General features: G+C 36.0%; 1 protein-coding gene across 5 annotated transcripts in view; it reads right to left on the reverse strand.

Annotated features, from left to right (window-relative positions):
- The window catches only part of LOC117399482 (nuclear factor of activated T-cells, cytoplasmic 1-like), a 117,606-nt gene that overhangs the window by 89,588 nt on the left and 13,085 nt on the right, over positions 1 to 14,933 (reverse strand). For all 5 annotated transcript variants that reach the window (XM_059022318.1, XM_059022317.1, XM_034920139.2 and 2 more), the window contains exon 3: positions 10,317 to 10,476. In XM_059022318.1, coding sequence (XP_058878301.1) covers positions 10,317 to 10,476 — 160 coding nt within the window. The remainder of the gene's footprint in view (positions 1 to 10,316; positions 10,477 to 14,933) is intronic.

Here is a 14,933-nt window from a genome sequence, read left to right on the forward strand (position 1 = left end):
AAAAAAATTATTGATAATATTAGCATCAGGGTTCAAATTATTGTCAAAACTGAACTGTTAAAACTACATTGTTATTTCCTCCTTCTGGACACCCAAAAGTTTGGAATTAATTCATGAATTAGCAGAGTACTATTCCTGCACTGCTTTGACCTGAAGTATTTTAATAGAAAAGGGAATAGTCTTTTCTTGTTCATTACATCTTGGTCTTCTTTTCCTTTGAGATTACAATTTTAGTAAAATGATTCCTGTCTTTTATAATACTTTTATTTTAAGATTTAACAATATATAATCTGTTAAATTTTCTATAGATACCTCTAGTCCTATTATAACAAAGCAAAGTACACAAGAAATATCTAAATTTAGTTAACAGTTAAAAAAAAAACAAGAAACCTGCAATTTACCCCTTTTCTACGATCAGAGGCTAAAGCAGCTTATTTGCAAAACATCTGCTGATGTGGTTTTTATGACATTTTCTGCAAAACTGCATTACATTCACCAGCTTCACCACAAGTACCACATATTTGTTCTCTGAAACCATTTCACCATTACAACAGGCTCTTTGTACAGCAAAATATGTTTTATATATGGACTGTATCTAGACTGGCTGTCAACTGTTGAAAGTTCATGATACTTACAGCAGGTATACTTTACCTATCCCAGACTGTTGTTACTTTTTACCCTGGCCTACACCATAAGTATAATTGCTGACAGGTGGTGTGTTCACACAGGGGTCTTTACACTAATCTTAATTACGCAAGTATATATTGGTTATTATGTTGTACTGTTGTCACAGAGAAATAAGGCCTCTTTTATTCAACCGGATGATGTCAACTATGATACATATGGAGCATGCTGGAGTCACTTCTTCAAAGCTAAAACATATTACCAGACTTAAAGAGCTCAGCAGGAGTTGCACTCAACTGTGATTGGTAATCTGCATCACAGAAAGGACAACCTCTCCAATGAATAACAGATTTGTGGTCAATGAGAGGGAAAATACTGATTCTTTAAAATTAGGCAAGATCTGGGAGGCAAGCGCTTGCTCTGTATGATCATGTGGGACAATCCCAAGACTAGTGTTTCAGCTTTTGGAAGAATGATAAAAAAAAAATGCTAGTCTGGCTCATTTGTGAGTGTCCGCAATTTGCTATACCTTGTAATCTGGTGGTTTCAATGGCTCTGCAGCTTGTAAAAAACTTTTATTGCCATCTAAACATGACAACAATCTTTTGCACTTTGTCAAAGCTCATGCGGTTAAAGACATACTCTATTTGGGATTAATTTCTACAGAGCAATGAGATTAGGAGTAAAACTTTCTATGAATAAAATGGGGGGAAGGGGGATTCAAGAATTAGCCTGTTGTCAAGTCTGGTGGTTGAATGGAATGGAGTATTGTCATAAATAGTTTCATTTATTATTACTAGCTATAAAAATAGTACTAAAAAATACAATAATACAGAATAAATGTGTGCCATTCAAACTGTGTAAAATCGGTGGGTTTATAAAAAGGGAAAGGTTGTGTGTCTTTTTCTCCTCTTAAATTCGGTTTACAAATATTTACCATAGGAGGTCCTACAATTGCCATTGGAGAGATTTGTCATCACAACCAAACCACTTTCAAAGGGTGGAAAAACTTTCATGCCTTGGACTAGAATTGTTTTTTTAACTTTATCCAGAATGAGATCATGTAAAACAACACTATTCATTTTATCAAAACTCTATAAAATAAATTTTACATACCATAAAAAGTTGCTCCCCACTTTTTGAGACTTCAATTTTAGGAAAACAACTTTTTTGTGTTTAAAATACTTTTTACCTACATGCTCAACACCGATCAATAAAGATACACATGATTGCTTATCAATTACCCAAACAAGTTCAAGAACATATCTTATTTACTTTACTGAACATTTATTTCCAAAACCATACTATGACAATAGTTCCAGCTACACTGGCTTTTACAAATTCATTGTATTAATTCAAATTTAAAAGAAAAGTATTAAACAATGTTGCTTGCATCAATTAAAAAAGCAAACAGAACAATCAACTAAATAGTGGTTCAAGTAAAGTTAAATGCAATGTCGAAATACATCAAAATATAGATATAATACTACTACAGTACTGTAAATTCCAGTAGTAACAGTGTAAACCACTGACAAATGGTACTTGAATGGATTTAAAAAGTAATAATTAACAGAGTTTAAAATCAAGTTATACATCCAACATCGCATTTGTATTAACCTATTTTATTTTAACTTATCAAGTACTCAAACAAGTTCAAGAACATATCTTTACTGAAAATGTTTTCTAAAACCAAACACATTTGTTGTATTAGTTCAAATTTAAAATAAAAGTATTAACAGTGCTGCTTGCATCAATTAAAAAAGCAAAAAAAGAATAAACTAAACAGTGCACCATCTAATAACCAGTAAACAAAATATCTTAGTGTTGCATACGGTGCAGTACAATTGCATTACATTTCCAGCTGTACAAATACATTCATTATGTTTTGTTAATCAGAACCATAACCATACACATGCTTTACAAGTGTACCACTGTGTTGCACTGACATGTAGAACAAGTTACAGTATGTGTTAAAGTCATTCAAAGTACTACATTCAAACAAAATGTTTTCTACATTGGGCCATAAACACTTTCCTCCTCTAACAGCTCGTTTATCTTTTGCCATTTTATGTTTGTCTTTGTTTCGTCTCCAGTCATGTACTGTTTTATCAGCATTGCGATTGCCATGCATTTCCTCAAATTCACAAAGTGCAATTTCAAACCTGTTGTGTAGCATTTTCATTTTTTGTCTGACTCTCCTACTTTATCGAGTCTCAAAGTCATCTGCATTATTATAGCATTGCAGTTACAATGAACGGAAGACTTGATAAGTTTACTTGGCTTTCTAACCAATAGCTGTTTGCTACGGATCCCAGGGGCGGGTTCAGTCCGAATGTTGACAAGTCATTGGCTCGTGAGGGTGGGAATAAGGAAATTCATGGAGATGGACAGCTATTGTGTTATCAGTGAAGCAGTATAGCTGTGATGTTTTCATATTCCAAAGATTGGTAACTTTAACCGCTCCACGTGCGTGCGTGTCTGGGTCGAGAGGAGGTCAGTCAAGTCTGGAAGCTTACATTTAGCATGCAAAATGACTAAGGGTATTGAGAGTAACACATTAAAACTTTTAATTAGAACAGTGGTTTAGTGCTTCTACTGAGCAACATGACCTGAATGCCATAGATCCTTAATGTTTCTTAATGTTCTGTATAAAAAAAGAAAGCAGTAAACGGCAAAATTCAAAAGAATCCTTGGACAAATATTATTATTATTTATTTCTTAGCAGATGCCCTTACTTACAGTCGTAAACAAAAATAGATTTCAAGAATAACAGTACAAGTATTAATACAATATATATATATATATATATATATATATATATATATATATATATATATATATACAGACGTGCTCAAATTTGTTGGTACCCCTCCACAAAAAACAAAGAATACACAATTTTCTCTGAAATAACTTGAAACTGACAAAAGTAATTGGCATCCACCATTGTTTATTCCATATTTAATAGAAATCAGACTTTGCTTTTGATTTTTATTCAACATAATATTGTAAATAAGAAAACAAATGAAAATGGCATGGACAAAAATGATGGGACCGCTAACCTAATATTTTGTTGCACAACCTTTAGAGGCAATCACTGCAATCAAACGTTTTCTGTAGCTCTCAATGAGACTTCTGCACCTGTTAACAGGTAGTTTGGCCCACTCTTCCTGAGCAAACTGCTCCAGCTGTCTCAGGTTTGATGGGTGCCTTCTCCAGACTGCAAGTTTCAGCTCTTTCCATAGATATTCGATAGGATTCAGATCAGGACTCATAGAAGGCCACTTCAGAATAGTCCAATGTTTTGTTCTTATCCATTCTTGGGTGCTTTTAGCTGTGTGTTTTGGGTCATTATCCTGTTGGAGGACCCATGACCTGCGACTGAGACAGAGCTTTCTGACACTGGGCAGTAAGTTTCGCTCCAGAATGCCTTGATAGTCTTGAGATTTCATTGTGCCCTGCACAGATTCAAGGCACCCTGTGTCAGGCGCAGCAAATTAGCCCCAAAACATTACCGAGCCTCCTCCATGTTTCACTGTAGGTATGGTGTTCTTTTCTTTGAAAGCTTCATTTTTTCGTCTGTGAACATAGAGCTGATGTGACTTGCCAGAAAGCTCCAGTTTTGACTCATCTGTCCAAAGGACATTCTCCCAGAAGGATTGTGGCTTGTCAATATGCATTTTAGCAAATTCCAGTCTGGCTTTTTTATGTTTTTCTGTCAAAAGTGGAGTCCTCCTGGGTCTTCTTCCATGGAGCCCACTTTCGCTCAAAAAGCGACGGATGGTGTGATCAGAAACTGACGTACCTTCACCTTGGAGTTCAGCTTGTATCTCTTTGGCAGTTATCCTTGGTTCTTTTTCTACCATTCGCACTATCCTTCTGTTCAATCTGGGGTCGATTTTTACTCTTGCGGCCGCGCCCAGGGAGGCTGGTTACAGTTCCATGGACCTTAAACTTCTTAATAATATTTGCAACTGTTGTCACAGGAACATCAAGCTGCTTGGAGATGGTCTTGTAGCCTTTACCTTTACCATGCTTGTCTATTATTGTCTTTCTGATCTCCTCAGACAACTCTCTCCTTTGCTTTCTCTGGTCCATGTTCAGTGTGGTGCACACAATGATACCAAACAGCACAGTGACTACTTTTCTCCATTTAAATAGGCTGAATGACTGATTACAAGATTGGAGACATGTGTGATACTAATTAAAGAAACTAATTAGTCTGAAATATCACTATAATCCAATTATTTATTATCTTTTCTAAGGGGTACCAACAAATGTGTCCAGGCCATTTTAGAATATCTTTGTAGAATAAGCAATAATTCATCTCTTTTCACAGCTTCTTTGCTTTATTCTATGACATACCAAAGGCATGCAAGTATACATGATAAAATAGCTTTTAATTTCATCACTTTTCAGGAGGAATGAAGCATTATTTCAATGAGCTGTAAGGGTACCAACAAATTTGAGCACGTCTGTATATATATCTTTTTTGTTGCAATATTGCACATCATTCTTAGCTTGATTTCATTTTTGCTTTAAGAGACGCAAATTTTACAGAACTTAAAATCCAACAAAGAAATACAGGCTTTAATGACTCTGGTGTTTAAACAAATTATAACATAATTTCCAAGCACACAGGAACGTGATTTGTCACTGGTAAAAATTTACAAACATAACAACCGCACCAGGGGGAAGACAGACGAAGACTGATGAACTGTTGGCAAGCAACACTAGGGTAGCAGGCAAGACTAATTGTAAATGTGGTAGTGGTCATGTAGGGGTCAAGTTTCAAAGATAGAGATATGTGGATCTTAAAAATCCAGTCTAGTGGGTAAGGATGGAAAGCTACATTTCAATGCAGTATTAAAACGGCACACTGGACAGAGCGACGCGAACGATGCAAGCAAAGTCGCCAAATGTCAATCCACACCAGACGTGACTTGGACCGATCCAAAAGACTGGAAATACATACGTGACCTCGCCCATGCATTCCTATTGGACATACTAGAGATTGGCTGTCCCATTACAAAACAGATCTTGTTTTGATAAAAGGTTACCACCCTGACCTCCCGCAACTCCGTTGTAAAATAAAGGTTGATCAGAGCTATTGAACATCCCTATATATCCAACACTTGTTATCATTACTATTAGTAGTAACTGTACAGTTGTAGTCATAGTATTTTTTAGTAGTCGTAGTCTGATTTGAAGCGTGGTACATCTTCAGAAGACAGCTGGGCAATAGTTGAACTGATATTTTCAACAAAATTATTTTATTGTTATACATTTATATATACAACTTACTGCAATCTCAATTGTGTGTCTTTACAAATTCCTTCTTTGATCCTTTTTGTTAACTTTTTTAAGTATTTTAAAGCGCATTATTATTATTATTATTATTATTATTATTACATTGTTTTTGTTGTTACGCACAACATAATCACCATCTTCATCATTATTATTATTATTATTATTATTATTATTTTTATTATTATTATTATTATTATCATTATAATCCGTGTTATTATGCGCAGGTCACCACTTCCCTTGTATTTACTTTTATTTAGTTTTTCCTTTTAAAACAGTCTGGTGAACTTGACAGAAAATGCTTTATAAATATGGCTCATAATCTTCAAAAAAAGTTTATCTTTTCTTATTAATAAACCTATTTTTATGCAACTTGCATAATCAGAAAGAAAATGTCTCGGTGCTGCTAAATGCACCACCTGCAAGCCACCCACGCATTGTCTTTCTTCTGGATGTCTTTGCAGTTCAATTTAGAATCATCTAATAATGGATACTGCTGCACCTCATAAATGAACTTTTCGTCGTCCACAATTAACTTGTTTTGAGACATGACGTGTTTTGAGGTGTGACATGTTTTGAAGCATGACGTGTTTTGAGGCGTGTGTTTGACGTGTGTCAAGGGTGTACCTTGCTTCTGATTGGTCAGTTTCATTCCAGTCGCGCGATAGAAAAAAAAAAAAAGAAGCAGGTTCTATTTTAGCGTCGCAAAATTTTCTCAAAGCGACATCGCGCGCGTTGCTCACTGCTGGTGTGGGTACTCCCATTTGACTGCAGTGACTTCAAAATTGTTCGCTCGCATCGCTAGCGTCCAGTGTGGATACGGCTTCAAGTTCTGTTTCATACTGAACTAGAATTGGTATCTGTTTACCATATTCTCCTACAGTTCTGTGTTCTCAGATTTAGCTCTTGAAACATGCTTGTCACAGTTCCACAGTGTTCTTAACACACATGCTCTATTATACTTACACTGGTCCTGATAGACATGCAGATGTCTACAAACTCTTACAAACAAATCAAAATTAATTTAAAAGAATCATTTGAAAATGAGCCAAGGCCTGAAACATGCATCAGGTGCATGAGCTGGGTGCCCCTGAACTGTGAATGGCTGCTGATTATACATTCCCTTGGTAATTGAGATTAATCAGTGAAGATACTTACTGTACAGGTGTACCCATGAACTCACAAGCCCCTTAGAGCAAACAATCACATCGCTTACCTTTCTCTGGTAATTCTCTTTTCTCATATGCTGCACCCATAACCTGGAACTCATTATTCTAAAACATATGGGAGTTATCATGCTTCTCGACATTAAAGAAAAAAGGTCTGTGGTAATATCCCCCAGTGATCTCTTGTTTTAGATCCATTTTGAGTCTCTAACTCTCTCTGGCACTGCACTTAAACTTTGTTATTGATTTCTTGCTAGCTTTTGCTTTGTCTCAGTCAAAAACCCACGACTGCTGTTTGCTATTTGCACTTTCAAGTTCTAAACATGTACAGTAACCTCATCAGTTCACACTATAGTGTTTCACATAGCCACTTTTACAGTTCATCTAGTTCATTATTATAATTAGGTGAAACCCCCCCATTGTCACACAGGTCAGCTACAAGGATTGTAGGAAACCTTTGACTTTTGACAGAATATCAAGCCAATTCTGTTTTCAACATGGCCACGACAGTAGTACGAACTGATGGCTCGTATTGGTTTGAAGTAAATCCATACATCGCAAGTAGGTCAATATAGCCTCTGTTTTTGCCTTAATCAAAGTACTGTAAACCAAGACATTTATTTATTTATTTATTTATTTATTTATTTATGTATGTATGTATGTATGTATGTATGTATGTATGTATGTATGTATGTATGTATGTATGTATGTATTTATTTATTTATTTATTTATCTATTTATGGTAATTTATTCAATTAACAATTAGATATAGTACAGCAAAGGAAAAATACAATGTAAATATGATTATTACAATTATTGTGCCAGGGGTCATGGAAGTTATGTTAAAATAAAACATGGAAGTTAAAAATAATAAATGTGTTAAGTGCCGCAAGACTTTTCTTTCGCACGTGATTCTCGGCCGCTATCTTTAAGCATTACAGAAACTCAGTACAATGTAGTAAGTAAACAGTTTTGAAAAAAAGACGATATTAAGTCTATCTAGGTGTTGTTTTGCAAGCAGTGACTTTCGCTTTAACTCTTAAAACTCAGCCTCATTCATTTTGGGGCACCAGCGCACCGAAGGTTACGCACATTTTAATCAGAGACCATAAAAGCCACCTACCTGGCTTGTTCAGAAGTACAGATTCTGGGCTTTCCAAAGACGTATTCACTGTGTTATTGCAGTACTCCTAGCCGGAACTACGATTGCATGAAGTTAAGCCTCTCATCATGTGACAGAGTTCACAGCTTAGGTTTCATTTTGAGTCTACTGCTCCGTCATTGCAGAAGCTAGACTGAAAGGGGTGATATCGTTGAAAAGCTTAGAAGCTCAGCTTCCTCCCCCCCATGTTCATTTCATATTGAGGTTCAATGGTGCAGTGTTTTATTTTGAGCCATCTATGATTACAATATATACAGCAGTGACCAAACATGATTTTTTTGGAAAAGCAGGGGTTTTTTTTAGTTTTTTTTTTAGATATATTCTCATGTCTACCACATATAGTATGCTTGATTGCAACTTACATAATATAAAAGGAAATTGTGTGGCCTTTCATTTGATATGTTACATGCATGCAGTACAAACTATCCAGTAATAAATGAAAACAGTGAAAAACAGGTGGAAATAGGGCTGAGTGTAAAGAGTTACAAAAAAAAAAAGAAATGGAGCGCTGGTTAAAAAGAAAAGCACCTTTTTCTTCTGCTGCAGCAAAAACTTCACATCAGGAAATGGCAAAAGCAGTGGAGAGTGCTCTGTCTCACAGTGATGAACAGCTGTTAGGTCGCCTGAAAGCAGCTTATTTTAAAGCAACACCAGTGTGAATGATGATGCAGTAAAATACATATAGTTTTTTATATGCAAAAGTGTCTTTTTTTTCCATTCCCCCCTAAATTTTTGGAATCCCCCCCTCCCATTGGCTGCAGCATAGGGGGGAAATCCCCCCAGCACACAAACATGAAATTCAAGCCCTGTAACTTGTGAAAACACTTGTCACATAATTGCTATAACTGGTTAAGTGTAACTCGTTAGTATACAAATCTCAAGTCAGTTATTTCCATGTGCCTTCAAATGCTCAAAGGGTATCACTTTAGTAGACAATTAACATCATTATGACAGACTACATCTTTTAACAATGCATAATTTATGTGAATAAATATTTAATTTTTATGAAGCTGGCTAGTCTCCAAGTTGTACTTACTAATGAGTATTAGACTGTTTTAGGTAGGTGTTGTTCAGATGACTAAAGAAGCACTCATAGTAAATAAAGTAATTCAGAAACTTTATCAGCCTTTGACACTTAAAATAATGGCCTACTTCATATATGCAGTGAGCTGTTAAACATAATACAGCATTAGTAACAAACTATTATTAAACAGTGCAAGTACTAAGTGTGCATTAAAGTATACTAATCAAGTTTAAAAGAACAATATATTTTTTAATTACACTGTGAACCAACTACAGTAAGATGTATCAACAACAATTCAATATAAAAGCTCCCCATGACAGACTATAGAACCCAGAGTTGCCGCCACAGGTCGCCACCGTCAGTTGTATTTGATAAATGCCAAGCTAAGTCATACAATATTGGAACCGCTGCAAGACTTTAAATGGACACATTTTTTGCAATTTGCAATTGACCTTGACTGAGTGCTGCTACTGGTTGCTAGGGCGACAGACTCTTCCCAGCCAGTCACAACTTCTTCAAATGGGTGCAAATTTGGCGCTATGGCGGTAGATTATTTGTTTAATTCGTTAGCAACCACAGATGATGATAGTTTCTCACTGGGTTGGGGCTACTCACCTTACCCACCCTCACTCATCCACATACACAGGAGAGAAGGTTTGTGTCGTAACTGCAGAAACTGGTCGCAAAAAAGCGGGGGAGAGGGGCTTGTTTCGCACCATTTTTCAAAATGATTTGCAGCCCTGTCAAATCAGCCATAAACCTAAATTCAGCTGACTCCAGGGTCTGTTTCAGACTCATGCAGTCATGCAGAAAGACATCTTGTTTAAAGATTTTAAAAAAGTAAGAAATTAGATGAATGATAGGTTATTAATAAAATGTGTTTTTCTACATTGTGGGGGTACTTCATCTATGTTTGAAAGTCACAGCAAAACTGACTGACTAGTTTTTCGACTGTACAGTAACTCAAAAAAGTTTATTTACTGTATATTTATATACCAGGCTGGAATGGTGATTTCGATTTTATTTTAAAAGGTACCTGCACAATAGGATGTCCGCCAGAAGATGCCTTCACTGCCCCTCGGCTTCCTTCTGTCTCGTAATGAGCGCGGTGATGGGATTTGGGCTGCACATCAACCTGAAGTTCATAAGGTCCCGAGCAAGACGGCAGCTGCCAGTCAAGTGCAGGCAGAGAAGGACTGTAATGGAAGGGAGTGCCCATTAAACATTCATGAGAAGTAGATTAGCATGCACCACAATAGAGCATGGCACTATTACTTTCAAGAACATGAATCGCTGCTCATCCTTCACCATCTTACATTTGCAATATCATCAATAATGATCATACCATGACATAAGTAATGTAAATGCCCTTGTTATAAGCAGTGGCTGTGTTATGAAGATTAATGGCTAAAGGAATTTGCACCACAAGGGTTGAGATGTTGCTTGAAATACAAAAGTGGTACAACCCACATTGTCTTCATGTTATGAACATTTACAACTGTTTACCAATAAAGTTAGTGAACAAAGAAACAATATTACAAATAATTGTTCATATTTATATACTGTCCAGCAATATATAAAAAACAAACAAACAAGGGATGGGTCATACAGTATGTAAGCAAGGTGACATAATATTTAATGCATACATATGTATAAATAATATCTATACAGTGAATATTAACGTAGCCTCAAATCGTCCTTCTTACCTGAGGATGTAAGAAGCCAAAATGTTGTGTTCTGTTGGATTATGATTTTACTTGGATATTTATATCCTTGGAAATATATTGTATAAACACAGTAGTAGAATCATCTAGAGGAGGTCTCTGCAAAAAGCATGATAATAATTTACTGCAAATATATATCAATGCTTTTTAGCGTTACGAAGTCCTAACTTGTCATTTGAATTCTTGTTGTGCAATAATATATTTATTATCAAATTATATGTGATGTTTGTGATGGGGTGGTGATCAATGTACATAGTGAAGTGGAGACCACATAGACCAGAGTGCAACTCTGCAAGATGCATTTATTTTTTATAATAATTTATTTTATTATTATTATTTATTTTTTTATTATTGTGATGAGGAAGGGGGGAGCTTCTGTACAGTACATAAAAGATAAGTTTATTTTTCAATAGTAGGCTTATGGCTGCTTATTGAATCTGCAACCTCAAAAATGCACAAACACATGTTTTCCAAAAACTGGAAAGTGATATTCGATATATGTCTGATTACAAAAATACAATGTGTGTGGCCCTTTAAACAATGCACACAACCCATGGAACATATCTTTTTTTTTTTTAAATGTCTTCTTAAAAGCTAACACAAAACAGACAATAGCTTGTGTGTGCAAAGCAAATTAAAAGCAGAGTTATATTTTACAGGCACGTAGCTTAAGTGTTGTCTGTGTGGTCTGTACCAGTATGACTAGTACAAAATGTAATCGTACACCTGATCTCAATTAGAAAATAGCAAGAAAATAAAAAACAAACACCCGCATAAAAAATGCCTCTTTGAAAAGGATCAGATTACTTTGGTTTACTAAAACAAAGACAGGAAGACTGAATTTAAAGACACTGTGGTACAAGGAAAAAAACAGCACACATAGACATACAAAAAAGCTGTTATTACGAGATAAAGAGACCATCGCAAAAAAATCAAAAAAGGGAAATCCAACACAGAAACACCTTTAAATAAATTATACACCAGTTGTTTTATTTCTTTGAAAAATGGAAATACAATTATTTGCAGGGTCGAGTACAAGCACAAACTGAAGGGCTAGCCTTTTACTCAAGTTACCCAATATGAACTCAATATGAACTCAATATGTATATTTTAATAAATTATATTCTTTTAGAAATGTTGTCAGGAAATCCCTTTTTCAAAGTGAAAGTAATATATGTATCTCTGAAATGATTCTGAACTGAACGTTCCATCTGCCTTTCCTCCTCACACAACACTGAATGATGCTTAGCTCCATTGTGTTAGAGACTGTGTTACACTGGTCCCTAATTCTTCCCCTCTTGATTGGCTTGCTATCTCTAGACCTGAGATTGCCCTATTGGAGCCAATGCATTTTTATATATATCTTTATTTTTATCTTCTGAATGTTTTTTTTATCATGCTCATTACAAATACTTGTTCTTACTCTGACCTAAGCACACCCCCTAGTCAATCTCAATCAAACAATTAAACCTGGAAAATATCTAAATATATGCATTACATTATATACCACTAGACCCCTATCAGGGAGTACTGTCCTTGCAACCTAACGCTTTCAGTTTGCATTCCTTCCAATCACAATATCCATAGCATGACATCACATTAGCAGCAATAATATGATAGCTTTGAACTTTGAAGGCATTACAATTATCCCACTAACTGTTTCTCTCCGTTTGGCTGTCAAGTTCATTTCCTATTTAAGATTATCTCCATCAAACACTTTATTTCCTGAAGGAAAATGTGCCAGTGGAAAAAAATTTACTGTGTAAATACGAAAATGTTGGATAAATCAAGTCTTTAAAAATGTAAGAGGAAATGAGGCCAAGTTCATTGTGAAATTACAATACACTTTTTTGGTATCAAAAGGAATTATATATATATATATATATATATATATATATATATATATATATATATATATATATATATATATATATATATATATATATTTTATAAATTTAGCCTATGCCAATTATTTTTATTATTTTCTCCCCAATTTGGAAATGGGCAATTATTTTTAGGCTCAGCTCACAGCTACCACCCCTGCGCTGACTCGGGAGGGCGAAGACGAACACACGCTGTCCTCCAAAGCGTGTGCCGTCAGCCGATGGGTTTTTTTCACCTGCGGACTCACCATGCAGCCACCCAAGAGCTACAGCGTCGGAGGACAACGCAGCTCTCGGGCAGATTACAGGCAAGCCCGCAGGCATCAGGCCAGACTACAGGGGTCATTGGTGCACGGTGCCTGGCCAACCTAGACTTTACCTAGATTGCTCCAGGAAAAACCCAGGGGACAGGTCTACTGTGCCATGCTCCTCTTCGTCTGGTTCCACTTTAAGGCTCATGGTGGGACTGAGGTCGACATTGGTCTTCCTGGACTTAACAGGGATGCCGTCCATGTTGTCCATGTTGTCGGTGGTCAGAGCATTAATGGCTGCCACAAAAGCAGTGAATTATTTGTTATAGATTCACAAATTACAGAAAATAATTAGCCCTTAACTTTTTTAAACACCGAATTACTTTAGTTTACACTTATCATATAATAATAAGAACATAAGAAGAACATAAGAAAGTTTACAAACGAGAGGAAGCCATTTGGCCCATCTTGCTTGTTTGGTTGTTAGTAGCTTATTGATCCCAGAATCTCATCAAGCAGCTTCTTGAAGGATCTCAGGGTGTCCGCTTCAACAACATTACTGGGGAGTTGGTTCCAGACTCCCACAATTCTCTGTGTAAAAAAGTGCCACCTATTTTCTGTTCTGAATGCCCCTTTATCTATCTCCATTTGTGACCCCTGGTCCTTGTTTCTTTTTTCAGGAAAAAGTCCCTTGGGTCAACATTGTCAATACCTTTTAGAATTTTGAATGCTTGAATCTTCTTTGTTCAAGACTGAATAGATTCAATTCTTTTTTTTTTTCTTTTTTATAATTTAGTCGTTGCCAATTATTTTTTATTATTTTCTCCACAATTTAGAATGGCCAATTATTTTTAGGCTCAGCTCACAGCTACCACCCCTGCGCTGACTCGGGAGGGCGAAGACGAACACACGCTGTCCTCCAAAGCGTGTGCCGTCAGCCGATGGGTTTTTTTCACCTGCGGACTCACCATGCAGCCACCCAAGAGCTACAGCGTCGGAGGACAACGCAGCTCTCGGGCAGATTACAGGCAAGCCCGCAGGCATCAGGCCAGACTACAGGGGTCATTGGTGCACGGTGCCTGGCCAACCTAGACTTTACCTAGATTGCTCCAGGAAAAACCCAACTGTATAAATGGGTAATTGTATGTAAAAAAAAATAATGTGTAAAAAAATAAATAAATAAATAAATAAATAAATAAATAAATAATAATGTAATTGCATATAAAAATAATGTGATATCTTGTAACAATTGTAAGTCGTCCTGGATAAGGGCGTCTGCTAAGAAATAAATAATATATATGGTTACTTTTATTTTCAATCTGTATAAACTGCAACACTGTTTTGTATGTTTGCCATTTATAAATGATTAAACCTTCCTTCAATAGTACAGTATAATTAAATCACAGCCCTCTGCTATACCTACATGTTTTTTTCATCACTTTAAAACCTGCCTCTAGCATCCTCTGCATGGGAGCATTTATTAGATTACAAGTAATTCCTCCATCAGAGCAACTGGGCCCTAAGAGTCTCTCAGTCTGTATTCCAAATCCAGACAGTACTGTCAGTCCCAGTTCAAATTGTGCTGATATCACTCTTCTACTGATGGAAAAGAACAAGGGTGATTTAAAATTGCTTTTAACCCTTTCAGGACCACTCATTTTTCAGTGGGATGCTCCCCCAGTTTTTTAGCTGTACTTGACTCTCTTCCTATAAAAAGTCACAAAAAAATCTACACTCTAAAGTACATTATAAAGTACTTGAGAAACCATACAAACATTTCGCTTTTTTTTTTAAA

The sequence above is a fragment of the Acipenser ruthenus genome, chromosome 4, assembly GCF_902713425.1.
Source record: "Acipenser ruthenus chromosome 4, fAciRut3.2 maternal haplotype, whole genome shotgun sequence".
Taxonomy (NCBI): Eukaryota; Metazoa; Chordata; class Actinopteri; order Acipenseriformes; family Acipenseridae; genus Acipenser; species Acipenser ruthenus.